General features: G+C 42.3%; 1 protein-coding gene across 1 annotated transcript in view; it reads right to left on the reverse strand.

The window, feature by feature from the left end:
• LOC120233744 (calcium-activated potassium channel subunit alpha-1) overlaps positions 1-14,134 on the reverse strand; it is a gene marked incomplete at its 5' end in the record, with an annotated part of 183,225 nt that overhangs the window by 130,880 nt on the left and 38,211 nt on the right. Inside the window, one exon of the mRNA XM_039235190.1 lies at positions 6,671-6,739. Within this exon, the coding sequence (XP_039091121.1) occupies positions 6,671-6,739 (69 nt within the window). The remainder of the gene's footprint in view (positions 1-6,670; positions 6,740-14,134) is intronic.

Here is a 14,134-nt window from a genome sequence, read left to right on the forward strand (position 1 = left end):
CAAGCAGCTGCATGTGGCAGGCCTATGAGTTCATACCCTGGCCTTGGGCATGTGGGTGCCACTAAGCCTCCCTCTCCACATCTATGAAATGGAATGAATTATCTCTGGCTTACAGTGTCGCTAAGAGAATTAAAGTACATACTATGTGCTGAGTGACTGCCACATGGTGGCAGGTCACTATTAATAGTAAGCAAGGTTATTAAAATTAAAGGAGAAGCAAATAATCTCTCGCATTGTCTCAGCTCTCCATTTTGTCCTTGGTGCTAATAAGCTACCAGGAGGCACCCTAATAGCATTTGAAAGACCTTTTTTACTGACTGCAGGATCCAAATCATTATATCCCCATACAACATCTGGCGACAGACTAATTTGGACTGACTTTTGGTTGCAGAGTGGAGTATCTCTCTGTTCCTCAAACCTTGTATACTTCCAAGGACATCACTGATTATGTGATCTCTTTTAGACAAGGGTAAGAGGCTTTCGATCATCTCTTTAAATCATGTGTGAGGTTTTATGCTCACTTTTGCACCTATCCAGATCAGCCTAAGGCAGCCTTCTGGGTGGGAATTGAAAGAATGAGCTCAGATCTTAAGAATAATTAAGGAAAGAAATCTAGATACATACGAATGTTCACTATACTGGATTCCAGTTATACAGTCAGTTAAGGGTTTGGTAGAGAGGCATGTGTCCCTCATTCCAGGGGCCTATTGCAGGTAATACTCCCTATGTAAGGGTCCAACATTTCAAAGACTCTTTGAGGAAATACATTACTCTTTTTAACATGGTAGACATTAAGTCTTCTATCCACATTCCATATCTAGAAAATTTAAATAAAATGTTAATCCTCCTCTTTTTGAAAATATAAAAAGATAAGGATCCGAGACAGAAGTAGCTTTTTTTTTTTGTTCCCCAGCAAAGTGCCTACTACCCTCAAAATATGTTATTGACCTTCTACTGGGAATATTTAAATCTTTCCAAAGGCCTTTGATCTCTTAAAAGAATAGCCAACATTAAGTTTATTTTGTTCTTATGACCTGCCAGAGTCTCCCTCCCTGTGCATCACGTTAAATCAGTCTCTGGTTCCAATTCTGTCTAATTCACTAGCTTATCAGAGATAAACTTCAAAATGTGTCATGTGAAGAATCAACAAAATCTCTAAGAAAAAGTCCATATATATCAATTAGCAGAATTCCAGTAGGGATATCTTCTTGGCAAGGGTGGACTTTCCCTCATTTCAAGGAACCCATAAATTATCCTCTTTTTTCTATGACCTTGAAAATTTGAACAGAAAATATTCAGTGGCAGCTGGAGGCAAAGGGCTTATGTAGCTCTTTCCCCAAGAATTCTTGCTCTCTCTCTCTCTCTCTTTTTCTTTTGCCCTCAGACTAGTTTTGTATCTAGGCCGATTCCTTGGCTCCTTGACCACTGTGTGAAACAAATTTAGATTTTCTGTGGGAACCCATAGTTGAATAAAAGAGTGAAAAGCACAATAGTGTTTTATTTGCTTTTGTAAATAAGTTTCTCATAGTAGCCACCTTAAAGCCCTGCATGCAATAGATACTTTTCAACTATTGGTAGAATGAATGAAAAATATAAATCATTGGTCTTGGTTCAAAAAGCATTCCTTTCCCTCTCCTGGAAGGAGAAAGGCAGCCATAGCTGTTCTTTCAAAAACCAAGATGTGATTCTTATTAGTCAGCCCTAACAAGGAATGACTACACCTTTTCTAGGGGGTTGGCAAATGAGTAACAATCTCCCAGACACACAAAGTATAAAAATGTAAATATACAAATGTATAAATAGCTAGCCACTTGAGGCATAGGAGCAATTAATGTCAATATTGAAAACATCACTCACTTAGAACCGAAATATGTGTTTCTCAACTAAAACGCAAGAATGTGGAACTCGCTAGCAGAGCTTCAGTCAACAGAGAAATGTTCCTTCCAGATTCCTCTGGAAGGGAAACTCCAGGGCTCAAGCTCCAATGCATTTCATTGTGTAGGTGTTGCTGAACTTTGGTCAGGTTGGAGACTTGAGACTTGATGGGGCAAATGATTTATTCCTTTTCTCACCACTTATGCATAACAACTAGGAAACATCTATTTATTCCTTCCTCAATCATAAACTTTACTTATTTGCTGTTTTTGGAGACAACCAATGATGAATAGTTCAACTGAACCATATTTTTTAAAGGTATCTTTTACCCATTGTGGATAAATGTGACAGGTCTGTATTTCTCTCTCCCCACCCCTCAGTTTTTGGTAGGTGTAATGTACCATTCCCCGAACATTACAAAATTATCACTCACATGAGAATATAGTTTGTACTTGATAACATGATAATTATATCTGTGTCTAGCAAGCTGATGGGACTTCATTAACTACAGCAAGGGAATAAGAACCATCGAAGACATCAGTTCATGCTGTGCCCAGATGAATCAGGCCACTGGGACGTGGCCTCTTTGACCATCCATGGTCATATATGGATTGCTACTGGATGTGACTTTGTTTGAACTAATTGTTTTTTCTCTCAGAAGTAAATTGCCCTGCAGTTTACAGGCTGTGTTAGGGCACAGCCTACAGAAACCCCAAATCTCAAATCTTCTTGCTTTTCTGGAAGTTTTTCATTTCTTCTGGGCTTTCAAATAGATGCTGCTGGAGTCCCACACAACTAGACACACACACTTCTACTTATAGAATATACAGAAGAGACACAGTGTGTATTCCATGCTTCCAAATACTTGAGCCCCGTTCACCCACACAGAGACAGCATAATAAAGATTGCTCCCAGTTGGTCAGACTCAAATGGCTGCCATTGTGGTCTGCCAGTGATGTGGGCAAGTGATCGATTAGCCCGAACCCATCACAATGATTTTAGAAATGGCACTTAAAGATATATTTTGTACATAAGGAAAACAGTAGCCATATGGGATGGGGAAGAGATCATTCATTTGGGAAGGACAATGGTGGCTATTTGGTTCTGGGAGCAAGCCGTGTCACTTTCCGGTACACTTTACGACAAGTCATGCTATGTCACAACATGCCTCCACCACAAGATAAAAGGACTCAAAGGCCAAAAGCCAACAGCAGAGGTACAGCCACTGTGGACCTTTGAAGATGCAAAGTGCTGCAGTAACTTCTCGCAGTTGGATCATAACAATAATACCAAACTGACAGGAAGCCACCTCTATCATCACACATCGACGTCAAAAATCACAGAAGAATCTGACTTTGGAAAGAGTTCCAGACAAATACCCTCCCCACACATACACACACATCACACACACACATACATACACGCACACAATTACAAACACGAACATGTGACAGTGATTCCAACCACGGAGAAAAACAACTCTTGAGAAAATGAACACATGGGCATCTCAATAGTATGTTTTCAACAACACTGTTTTAGAGAACACATTATTGAAAAACTACACTGGAAATCGTAACGGGAAAGGTTTAAGAAGAATGCTATCGATGAGGATTTGTCATGCTTCATGCAACCAGAAAACAGCAGCAAAACGGGGTGATGTCACGTGGTGAAAACTGAGATACTTCACATTAAGAAATATGCCCAAACACGCTAGGGGAAAAAATAAAGCCATGAGTTCATCTCCGTAAACAGTACTCATTCACTAAGTCGAATGTGATAATCTGGCAATTTAGTAGCAGTGTTCTATGTATTGAGTACTGCCCAAGAAATAAAATATGCAACATGCTGTCATCAAAACACGTGTAAGGGGGAAAAAAAGTTGAGTGTAAGAGCTTGGTCTCTGTTTTGTGGATAAAAGGACACATATCCTGCTCTACACACTGGAAACTGGACATGGGGAGGAGGAAGGCACTGGGAATGTGGATATGGGATGCAGACAAATGGCACCACAGTCTGGTGGACACCAAGACACATCAGAACAGGACAGAAACAGACACCAGGGGCTGGAAAGAAGCGTCCTCCTTCTCAAACACTGGTAACACTTGTTCCCATCACTGGTGCCATGACTGAAAACAGGAATTGTACCTGTTGGTTTTTTAGGTTTCCTGCAAAGAAGTTAGTGCGTCATCCAAAAGAATCAACAAACTGAATAAGAAAAGCAATATGCTACTTCCAATTTTTATGTGCTCTAGTTGGAGAGGGTTTAAATATAAATATACATACATGTATATGTATATTTATATATATATATATACTAGACAAGGGAATGAGATTATATGTATGTGTATACATATATATAATCTCTATCTTCCTGAATTCTTGGCAAATGGTTAGTCCTGTGGTTAGCAGTGAAGACAGAGGGTGGGGGTTGGGAGGAAGGTTAACGAAGAGCGCATACCGCTTTCGGCTTCTGCAAAACGACAAGAAAAAGAATTTAAAATCAAACAATTTGATAATAAGTTGACTGACACCAGAAGGAGAGAAGGAAAAAAACCTTTGTTTCAAATTATTTGAAGGATGCGTGTGAAAACAAGGTTTTTCAGCAGAGCATGGAAACAGCGTCAGGGGGTAAAACAACAGAGGACGTAGTTCAACACAGGCTGGAGGCAAAGGGGTGAAGAGAAGAAGTTGGGTTCTCTGAATTTTCACACCCAGCCACCGGGAGAATGGGAGAAGGAAGGAAATGGGAAATTCTCAAATGAAAAACAAAATTCTTATCTCAGAAAGGGTTGGAAACTCGATTCTTTTTAACATGGATGTTGCGTTCTATATGTTCTGTGTTTTCTCAGAGGCGTGATCCACATTCCCTCAAACACACCTTTTTCCACAAGAACCAATGTGCTTCCACACTGAGACCAAGCCACAGGTGAGGATTAAAATTGAGAACTGCACACAGAAAGCCAAAACAAAGCCAAACAAGTTCTTTCTGCTCTTTTCTGAAAGAAAAAAACAACTAAAAATCTGTATCTATAAATATGGCTTTGTTGAAAACATCTCAGATTGGTGAGTTAATTGGAGGGTGCATCAAGAAGAAAAGATTTTGTCTTCAGGGAAAGCCGTTCGTTATTTTGCTTAGTGACAGCAGCTTCACACTGAACCATTAACAGGCTTTTCCTCTCCCTCCTTGTGACCAAAATGTGGCAGATGGGAGATGACAGGTCAAGGTTCAAGGTGCGGACTCCTGCCTCAAAAGTATACCAGAGTGGTTAAGAAACACTATGCGACATTAGTGCCACCCACACCATGACACTTTCGTGAGAGATGCACAAAAATGATAAAGAGAGAAGACTGAATTACACAGATTTACTGACGTGGCAACATGAAGAATATCATTTGCAAAAACCCGCGAGACATGTATCCCCTACACGGGCACTGGTAACTATTGACCTCCACGTGGGAGGCCATCCACTTTACCTGTTGAACAGAAAATAGCCAGGACTCTGTTTTTTTTTTTTTGGGGGGGGGGCGGTTTGCACATCATATTCTTCACTTTGCCAACACAAAAAAGAAAAATGTATATATACATACTTGTTAACTGCTATGGCCGTGTTCTACATGTGGCCACCAAATCCATCATTTTTTTCTGCCTCTTGGATGATTTGGATTTTCAAAATAGCTTAGCCTTTGATCAGATTGATTTTGCGAGCAATCTTATCTAGTGGTTAAAGTAATAGCGAACACTGGATTGACTTGCTTACAATCCAGCATTTCTTTGTTTTGTTTTCTTTGTTCTTTGTCGGAGACAGACCGTACATTTGGAAGTCTGGCTTTATTGAGTTACTCATCCAGATAATGAAAACTCCTTAGATGGTGATCCAGGCACCTTCTAGGGTTACCCTGCACTCAACGTATTAAGGCGTATGTCGGAGGGTATCTGTACTCTACACGTGGCCATCCACAGGAGGACTGGCTTACTATAGCTAGGAAGAAATCTGGATATCATTTCAGAGAACAAAAGCCCATGCATTTCTCAATGAGCCCTTTCTTCCAAACCCATTGATAGAAATTGGGGAGCAAAAAACATTCAACTCTATTTTACCTGTAAAACATATAGTACTTCAGCAACAAAATCCCCTGTTAATGGGATGCTTCCTTTTTCCAGTGTGAACTCATATATTGACTGGAGTGTTATCTATTTCAACCAGACCCAGTCCCTCATCAGTGTGATCTGCACATAATTAAGTGCAAAATAAATAAATAAAGAGGGCTCCTGCCTCTGAGCCTGCTCTCCTGGCTAATTTGCATGAAGCTGATACTCTGCCACCTGGATTTCGGATGCACCAGGAAAAGCACATATGGTACACAATAGGCTGCTTGTAATTTGGCTATCAGGAGAGCTGGCGTGTCCCATCACAGCCCTGCCCCTTCCCTACTGTGAAGGAGGCCAGAATCCACCTGCTTCATGCTCACAGCAGTAAAAAGGGGTTTGAGGACAGGGGCTGTCCCTGGTTTTGTGCACAGAGGGTAAAGTGCAAGTTGGGACCATCAAGTGGAGACCTGGATGCCTTACCACTCCCCTCTGGAGAAACACGTTCTGAATGCCCACTGGGGCACAGGATGGAAGTGGCAGTACCTGGTTGGGTACTTCATGAATGCACCCGAGGGACAGAGATGTGTTGCATCAGGGTTCCAAGCACATCAACAACATGTAAGAAAGAAGTGGGGAGATCCAGACTCTGAGTGCACTCTCACGTCTCATAAATGTCAGCCAGCCGCTGGGCTGTGGCAAACTTACCGGCTCTCGCGGTTGGCGGACTTGTACTCAATGGCTATCATTAGGAGCTTGAGCTTCACAAAACACAGCCTGCAACGAGATGAAGAAACCTCCCAGTCAGTGCTTCCGAACGACCAGAGCCACATAACCAACACTGTTATGATCTCCCCATCGCCTGATGCACTCATTATCCCAGGGACCCTCATTCCATAGTCACTGTGCCAAAGGATGGGGGTGGGAGCGACACCTCCCCCTCCTCCCCATTAGACCTGATTTCTCACAAGTGATAAGGTGCTGAATGTTCAAAGTGCAAATTGCACTCAGGTCTGGATGTCTAGACACAGACCCCAAGCAGGGATTTGTGCCTGGGGATTTACGCAGGGCCAGATTCATTAGTTACTCGGTCGGGTAGTAAAATGTTACTGCAGGAGGAGGGAGGTATTTGGAGCAGCTGGACCTGTTATTTGGATTCCATTTCGGTCTTTTGTACAAATGGCTCATATTGTTGTTCCGAGCAGACCCCCGTGTGCTCGGAATGATGGTAATAATCCTTAGCCTCCGTGTAACCGCCCAGCACATGACTGTGGCAGCATCCCTCTTGGCCTCATCCAAGCTGTCTCACCTCATCTGCCTGGTGCTCTCGGCTGCAGCCCAGCCTGCTTTGAAGTTGCCTCGTTCCTGCCTCAGTGCGATTCCTACCCCAGATGCCTTCTCTTCTCCCAAGCCTTCCTCCCAGGCTCCCGTCAAATCCAACCTTCTGTGCAGCTCCTCTGTAGCCACGGCCACCCTCTGCCTCTCTGTTTCCAGAACTCCTCCAGCGCCTTGTCTGCAACGACCGCCTTCAGCCCTAAGTCAGCTGCACACCCGCTGTGGTTGCTCCCCATGGCATTCTGTGTCTGGACTTTATCTCCTCAACCAGTGTGACTTCTTTAAGAGTCTGGGACCTATTTGGGGGCTCCTAGATGGTTCAGTGGGTTAAGCTTCCGACTCTAGACTCCAGCTCAGGTCATGATCTCAGGGTTCGTGAGATCAAGCCCTGCATTGGCTCAACAGCACAGAGCCTGCTTGGGATTCTGTCTCCCGCTCTCGTTCTCTGTGCCCCTCCCCCACTTGCTTTCTATCCTTCTCAAAATAAATAAAAACAAATTTAAAAAAATAGTTTGGGACTTATTTGGAATTCCCCATAGTACTGTCCATGGAACCACTGACACAAAGGAGCCCAATAAATGAATGATTTCTGCTTACTGGGGTTCTAAGAAAATAATAAAAGATCCAGTAAAGCATTCACGCATGAATATGTTCAAGCTGGTAATATTTATACGGAGTAAAAACAAAAAGTCACCTAAATGTCCAATAATAAAGCAATGGATAAGTAAAGTATGGTACAATATAGTTTTAGCATTCAAGACGACTTTTTGAAGAATATTTCAAGGTATAAGATTAACAAATTACGTCCTATAGATATAAACTTATAAATAATGTAATACAATTAGGTGAAAATATATGTTTATATACTCATAGAAATAAAAGCACACGCAAAAGAATTACATACATTATATGTGACAAGCATCAACAATGAGCATACGTTTTAAGGACTTCCTGGATAATAAAACATTGGCTGATGGATAGATTGAGAAGTGAGTCGATAGTTACTGAGCTGAAGCCCTGTAAGGGGCTGGGGGTGTGCTGGGTCACAAGTCAGGGCCATTCTTGGTGCTCTCTCATCCCTACAATATCCCTGAGAGAGAAGGCATCTCTAGATCACAGGTGATGAAACTCAGGTTCAGAATCCCCACGTTAACTTACCCAAGGTCCCCACCTCATACCTGGCAGGATATATGCCTTTAGCCCCAGGGACGCCTATTTCATACTGGGAGAAATAGATAATAAGCAAATATACAAGTGATAATACTTTCCAGATGAGGAAAAGCACTGTGTAGAAAGCAAACAACCTAAGAGGACAAGGAGTAAGTGGGAAGACCGGAAAATACAGAGAACCAACTGGTGTTGCCAGAGGGGAGGGGGTGGGGGGCTGGGCAAAATGGGTGAAGGGGAGTGGGAGGTGCAGGCTTTCTGTTATGGACTGAATGAGTCAGGGGGTGAAAGGCACAGCATAAGGATTATCGTCATAGCGTTGTGTGGTGACAGGTGGTAGTTCTACCTGTGGTGAACATAGCACAACACACAGAATTGTCGAACCACAATGTTGTACACCTGAAACTAATGTAACACTGTGTGTCAACTACCCTCCAACAAAAATTAAAAAAAAAAAAAAAAACAAGAACAACCAACCACACAAAGAGCAACTAGGAAGATGTGTTATCTGCAGTGGTCCAGGAGGACCATTCTGAGAAAATGAAGCTAGAACACTGAGCCCTGGAGGTGATGAGAAGAGGCAGGCAACGAGAGGATCTGGAGAAAAATCTTTCCAGGGAATGGAAGCAGTAAGTGCAAGGGTCCGGAGGCAGGAAGGAACTTATGGTGTCTGAAGTTTAGCAACGAAGGCAACTAGACTGCAGCAGGGTGAGCAATGTCCTAAGTGACAGTGATTAGGTCAGGGAGCTAGGCAGGGGCTAGTCTGTGAAGACTGCTGGCTACAGTAATGAGTCTGCTGGTCTGTCACTTATTCTAAGTGAAATGGGAGGTTTTGGGCTGGTTTCAAATAGAGAAGCGACATAATCACATGTGTGAGACTTTGTGGCTGTGTTGCTTGCTGGTAAGGGGTTGATGAAGGCCTCATGCTCTCCAGTGGAAAGAAGACCAATTGCTCATTCCTACATGTGAGGTCATGGTCTTCATATTGCTTTCAACAGACAGATTTCAAAGGACTACTTCATCTAGGCACATTTGGGCTCTTCCGGTGATTTGCAGGTTTGCTGATTCCTGCTAGCAGACTCTAATGACCTGGGGCTTTGTGCTGATTATGCAGTTTGCTGAAACACCAATCCAGGTATCCAACTACAGCTGGAAAAATGCTTTTCTTAATTTATGTCCCATAGAGTACTGCTAACATGCACTCTTGATGGGGCTGTTACTTCTGGAGCTTAAATTGTTTAAAATATCAGATGGCTTATGCAATATTTGTTGAACCAAATTACCAGATTAGGCAACCACTTTCTAATGTAAATAACAGCTAAATGCCAAAACCTCAAGGAGAAGGCTGCTCTTAGCACAAATCATGAAGAGGCCAATATGCTGATACCCTATAAGCAATTGGCCACTCTATTTTGGGACTCTGAGGTTCATGGGATCATGGATCTTAATTGCTTTAATGACCTGATCCTGTTGGTAGAAGCAAAGAAATAGTCCACAGTAATGGTGAATTATGTCTTCCTAAGTACTACAATATCATTTACCAACTAGGTATAAAGAGAGAGAAGCTTTCTTATGCAGGAAAGTCAATAAAATCTACACGGCCTTGTGCTTAACCTAGCAGGGTGGACCAGGAGATCGCTGAGTCCTCTTTCATAACTTCCAAATCCATATCTAAGATGATTGATTCTACACTGCTTTATAGAAACCTCGTTTTAAGAAACTCTTTGATCCAAACCCAGCCTTTACTCATTGGTCGGGAGGGGAGGGACAGAGTGATGTCAACAAAGTAATTGTATGTAAATAGTGCCACAACAATGGATTATCATATTCAGGCCTGCCCTTCTCTTACAGATGACAAACTGAAGTCCAAAGAGGGGCAACTTGCTCACGGTCAAATGGCCTTTAGGAGGAAGGCCAAAAGTGGAAATTAAATCTCAGGGAAGTGGAGGCCAGAAGCCCAGCAAGGAGCATTAGGCAGTACAGCATGTTTATAAATCCAGAATTCGATACTGGATTTCATATAAAAACTAGCCTTTCAGCTTTCCTTGAGAAAGCAATCATAATGGCCACACGGAAGCCACATTCTGTATGGCTAAAAGGAAGGGAGCTCGATGCCCTTACCCCTGTGGGTGGGACATGTGCTCTCCAATACGCCGCAGTCCCCAGCACTCCATAATGACCCTGCCTCTCTCTGTTGCTCCCTCCGGCCTCCTACACACACCTAAGTTTTTAATTTCTGCTCTAACCAGTATCTTCTGCATGTCCACAAAAGGCAAATCTTGAGTCATTTGCAATTTGCACCAGAAACAGAACTACGTCCCCCCTATTAAATATCAGGGTTTTTTTTGTTAGATCCGGCCACAGAGAGTTAGCCAATGTCTAGGGTAGTGGGCTAAATGCTGCAGCAAAGGTACAATCTCTACTGGGGGGTCCGGGAGGTAAGAGCAGACCAAGGCTAGGAACAGTAGTGCTGGGTGTAGTATGGTGTGATAATCACTTGCTTACTCATCTCTCTGTGCTCTAGTTGAGCTTGTGCAGTGCAAGACACATGCTTTGTCCCGCTTGAATTCTGCAAAGTGCAAAGAGTCCAAAGTGCACTCAATAAATGCTAATTAAATGAACGTAGGAATGAGTGGGGAACAGAATCTCATGAGGTGCTGGAAGTATACATAAGAGATAAAGTGGTAAACTAGGAAAGTTGAAGCGGAGGCGGCTTGGGAGTTGAGTACAAAATCATGAAACAAGGTGCCTCTTAACTTGCTCATTAGAAGCAGAGAGACTAGGAAGAAAAGGATGTGGAAGAAAAGAATAGCAGCGATGTGCCCTGGGAATCTCACGTTTGTCTTGAATCAATATGCCAAAATGCAAATATAACTCTAAGATACAGACAGCAATTCATCCTTGGGACTCTCTATAGATCCTCTTATAAGGGGTTTGCTCCCCAGAACATGTCTTCAGACCAGCCAGAATTGATGTCCTGAGATTAAATATTTACTAGTATCATTGATACCATTGTTTTTGGTACAGCAAAATGGGCTTGGCTCATCCAATTCTTATAGTGCTTATGGTTTAACTCAGTGTCTCCACATAAATAGGACCGGGGGTAGATGAGAAACGGGCTTAGGATGAGGGAGAATATAGGCAAGAAGCAAGACCACCTTTACAGTGTGATAAACAGGATAAAATCAGCCATAAGTTAGCAGGAATTCAATTCTTGGTTTCTAAAATAAAATGCCCCAATATGTCCAATACAGGAAGTTGCAGCTGGTTGTGAAAATAATTACAGGGGAACAGAAATGACTTTCTTCCAGAAAAAAATGCCACTTGCCACAAAAAGGTCTTAAACCAGCAATCTGCAATAAAACTGTTGTAATAACAAGTTAGATTGCTTTCTTGGTAATTATTAAGTAGAGAGTTACCAAATTTGACAATGACATTATATAATGCCTTTTTTTTTTTTTTTTTTTTTTTTTTTAGTGCTAGCATCATCTGTTAAATACAGTAGTTTCAACCCAGATGTTCCTGAACAAAGGCTCTTAAGAATTAGAGTCCAACGGTTTCTACCTACCCAGAGGGACATAAATTGTTCTTGCCGTTAAATCAGCCCCTTTGACTAGAAAGATTGCTTGCTGATGTGAATTAAGACGAGAAACCTATCTTAGAGCCTGTACTTTTGAATGTGCCCAAGAAGAGTGTGTGAAGATGTGGTTTGGGGCTGTTGAAGATGAGTCACCCAGGAGTGAGTGGGTACGGAGAGAAGAGGCAGCCCTCACTGTGCTCTCCAAACCCAGCTCCCCCCGAAATGCAGGCCCCTCTTCAGTTATCCAGAGGGACCCTGGCAATGTCAGGCTGATGCATGTAATCAGAGTAGATGCGGATATAAATACTGTGCACTGGGAAAACAGATCTTTAGGATCTAGGGGCTAGAAGGAAAAAGATTCACATTTAGCAGCTTTGATTTAAAATGATAGGCTCTTGAAATGGAAACATATAGTTAAAGGAAATTTGAAACAGCAGGATTTACAAGACTCAGGACCAAGAAAAAGGAAGTGATTTAAAATGCTCATGGAAATATTCAGATTTCATTTCCCAATAGCTTTGATAGAGGTGGAGTGGGCTTCAGAACACCCCCACTCTTAAATACACACACACACACACACACACACACACACACACACATTCACAATATCTCCACTATCACACCTAAGACACTTGATTTTATAACTAATTACATTCTTTGATATGGACAATGAGCATTTGCCTAAAATATGAATAAATGCATTTTAGAAAGCTGTGTTACTATTATTAGTCAGAAACAAAATGTAAACTGTGTGTTTGTTATGTGTACCTAATTTCAAGTCAAGCCCCTAAAATCCCATTTCCAATGGGACTGCCTCCTTGATCCTCCTGAAGAGAATTCTAGATGTGCCCTGCCTCTGTGGGCTTAAATTAAAAGTTTAACAGATTTTAGGGGCACCTGGGTGACACAGTAGATTAAGTGTCTGACTCTTGATTTCAGCTCAGGTTCATAGATTCAAGTCCCATGTCAGCTGTGCACTGACAGTATGGAGCCTGGTTGGGATTCTCTCTCTCTACCTCTCTCTCTTGCCCTCCCCTGCTTGCTCTCTCTCTCTCTTTCTCCCTCAAAACTTAAAAAAAAAGTTTTAACAGATTTTAGGGTCATTTGTTTATTCACTAACATGTAGAATGATTACTGATCATCTCTGGGTCTCTGTAGTAGAAATAATCATAAATATATTCCTACCTGTGTTCATAAATGTCTTAATTACAATAACTCCTCTCAAATAATTGGATGAATAGGGCCAGTTTGTTTAGGAAAAATATTTTTTAAAGATGAGACTTGAATCCCTCCACAAATTCTCACAAAATGCTCATTTCTGCAGCCCAGCTAAATAAATCCATCAAATGACAATCAGCCTTGCCAGTTTCTCTGCTCCATGTTCACATTCAGAAATCCTTGCCTAAAATCTACTGACTTCCTAGAACTCAAATTAAACCAGATCTCAGTTTCATTTTACAGGAGACCTGACTTTCCCTAGGTAGTCTTAAATTTCTCTGAAATGGCTTCACTGGAAAGATCTGTCCATGCAAAACAACACAGCATGAGAGCATGATTCTCATCTTGTTTAGGGGCCCTGGATGCAGGTGGATGAGGGGATGGAGAAGCCCCTTCTGACCTCCACACTGTCTTCAGTCAGCGCATAAGCATCCAGGCTCACCCCTGGGTGAGGGAAGAACCCCTGCCCTTTAGCACCACGAAGATCCGACCAGAGTTCCCCCAAGTTACCCGGGCATTAAATGCTCCACATCAAATCTGAATTTTAACTACTCCATCAGCTGCAGGGGAACAGAGAGAGACACACTGTATTTTAAGTACATCTTTTGTCCTAATCCCCTCTGAGCTGTAAAACCCGATACAATTATGCTTTTATATTTTGTAAGTGATGAATGGCTGACTAATACACTCACCGAGAGAGCCGGGACCTGGAACATGGTGTTCTTGCCATAACCCAACCCCGGAACCTGTGGTTTCCTCTCCCTCCTCCCTCCCCACCTCTCTTGTCTCCCTCTGCCCTCACTTTCTTGTCTGAAGGCAGGGGGTGGGTGCAGCATTTTCTAGTTCTTATGATAAAAACAAAACAAAACACT

Source organism: Hyaena hyaena, unplaced genomic scaffold, assembly GCF_003009895.1.
Source record: "Hyaena hyaena isolate Hyena2069 unplaced genomic scaffold, ASM300989v1 scaffold_97, whole genome shotgun sequence".
NCBI classification, from domain to species: Eukaryota; Metazoa; Chordata; class Mammalia; order Carnivora; family Hyaenidae; genus Hyaena; species Hyaena hyaena.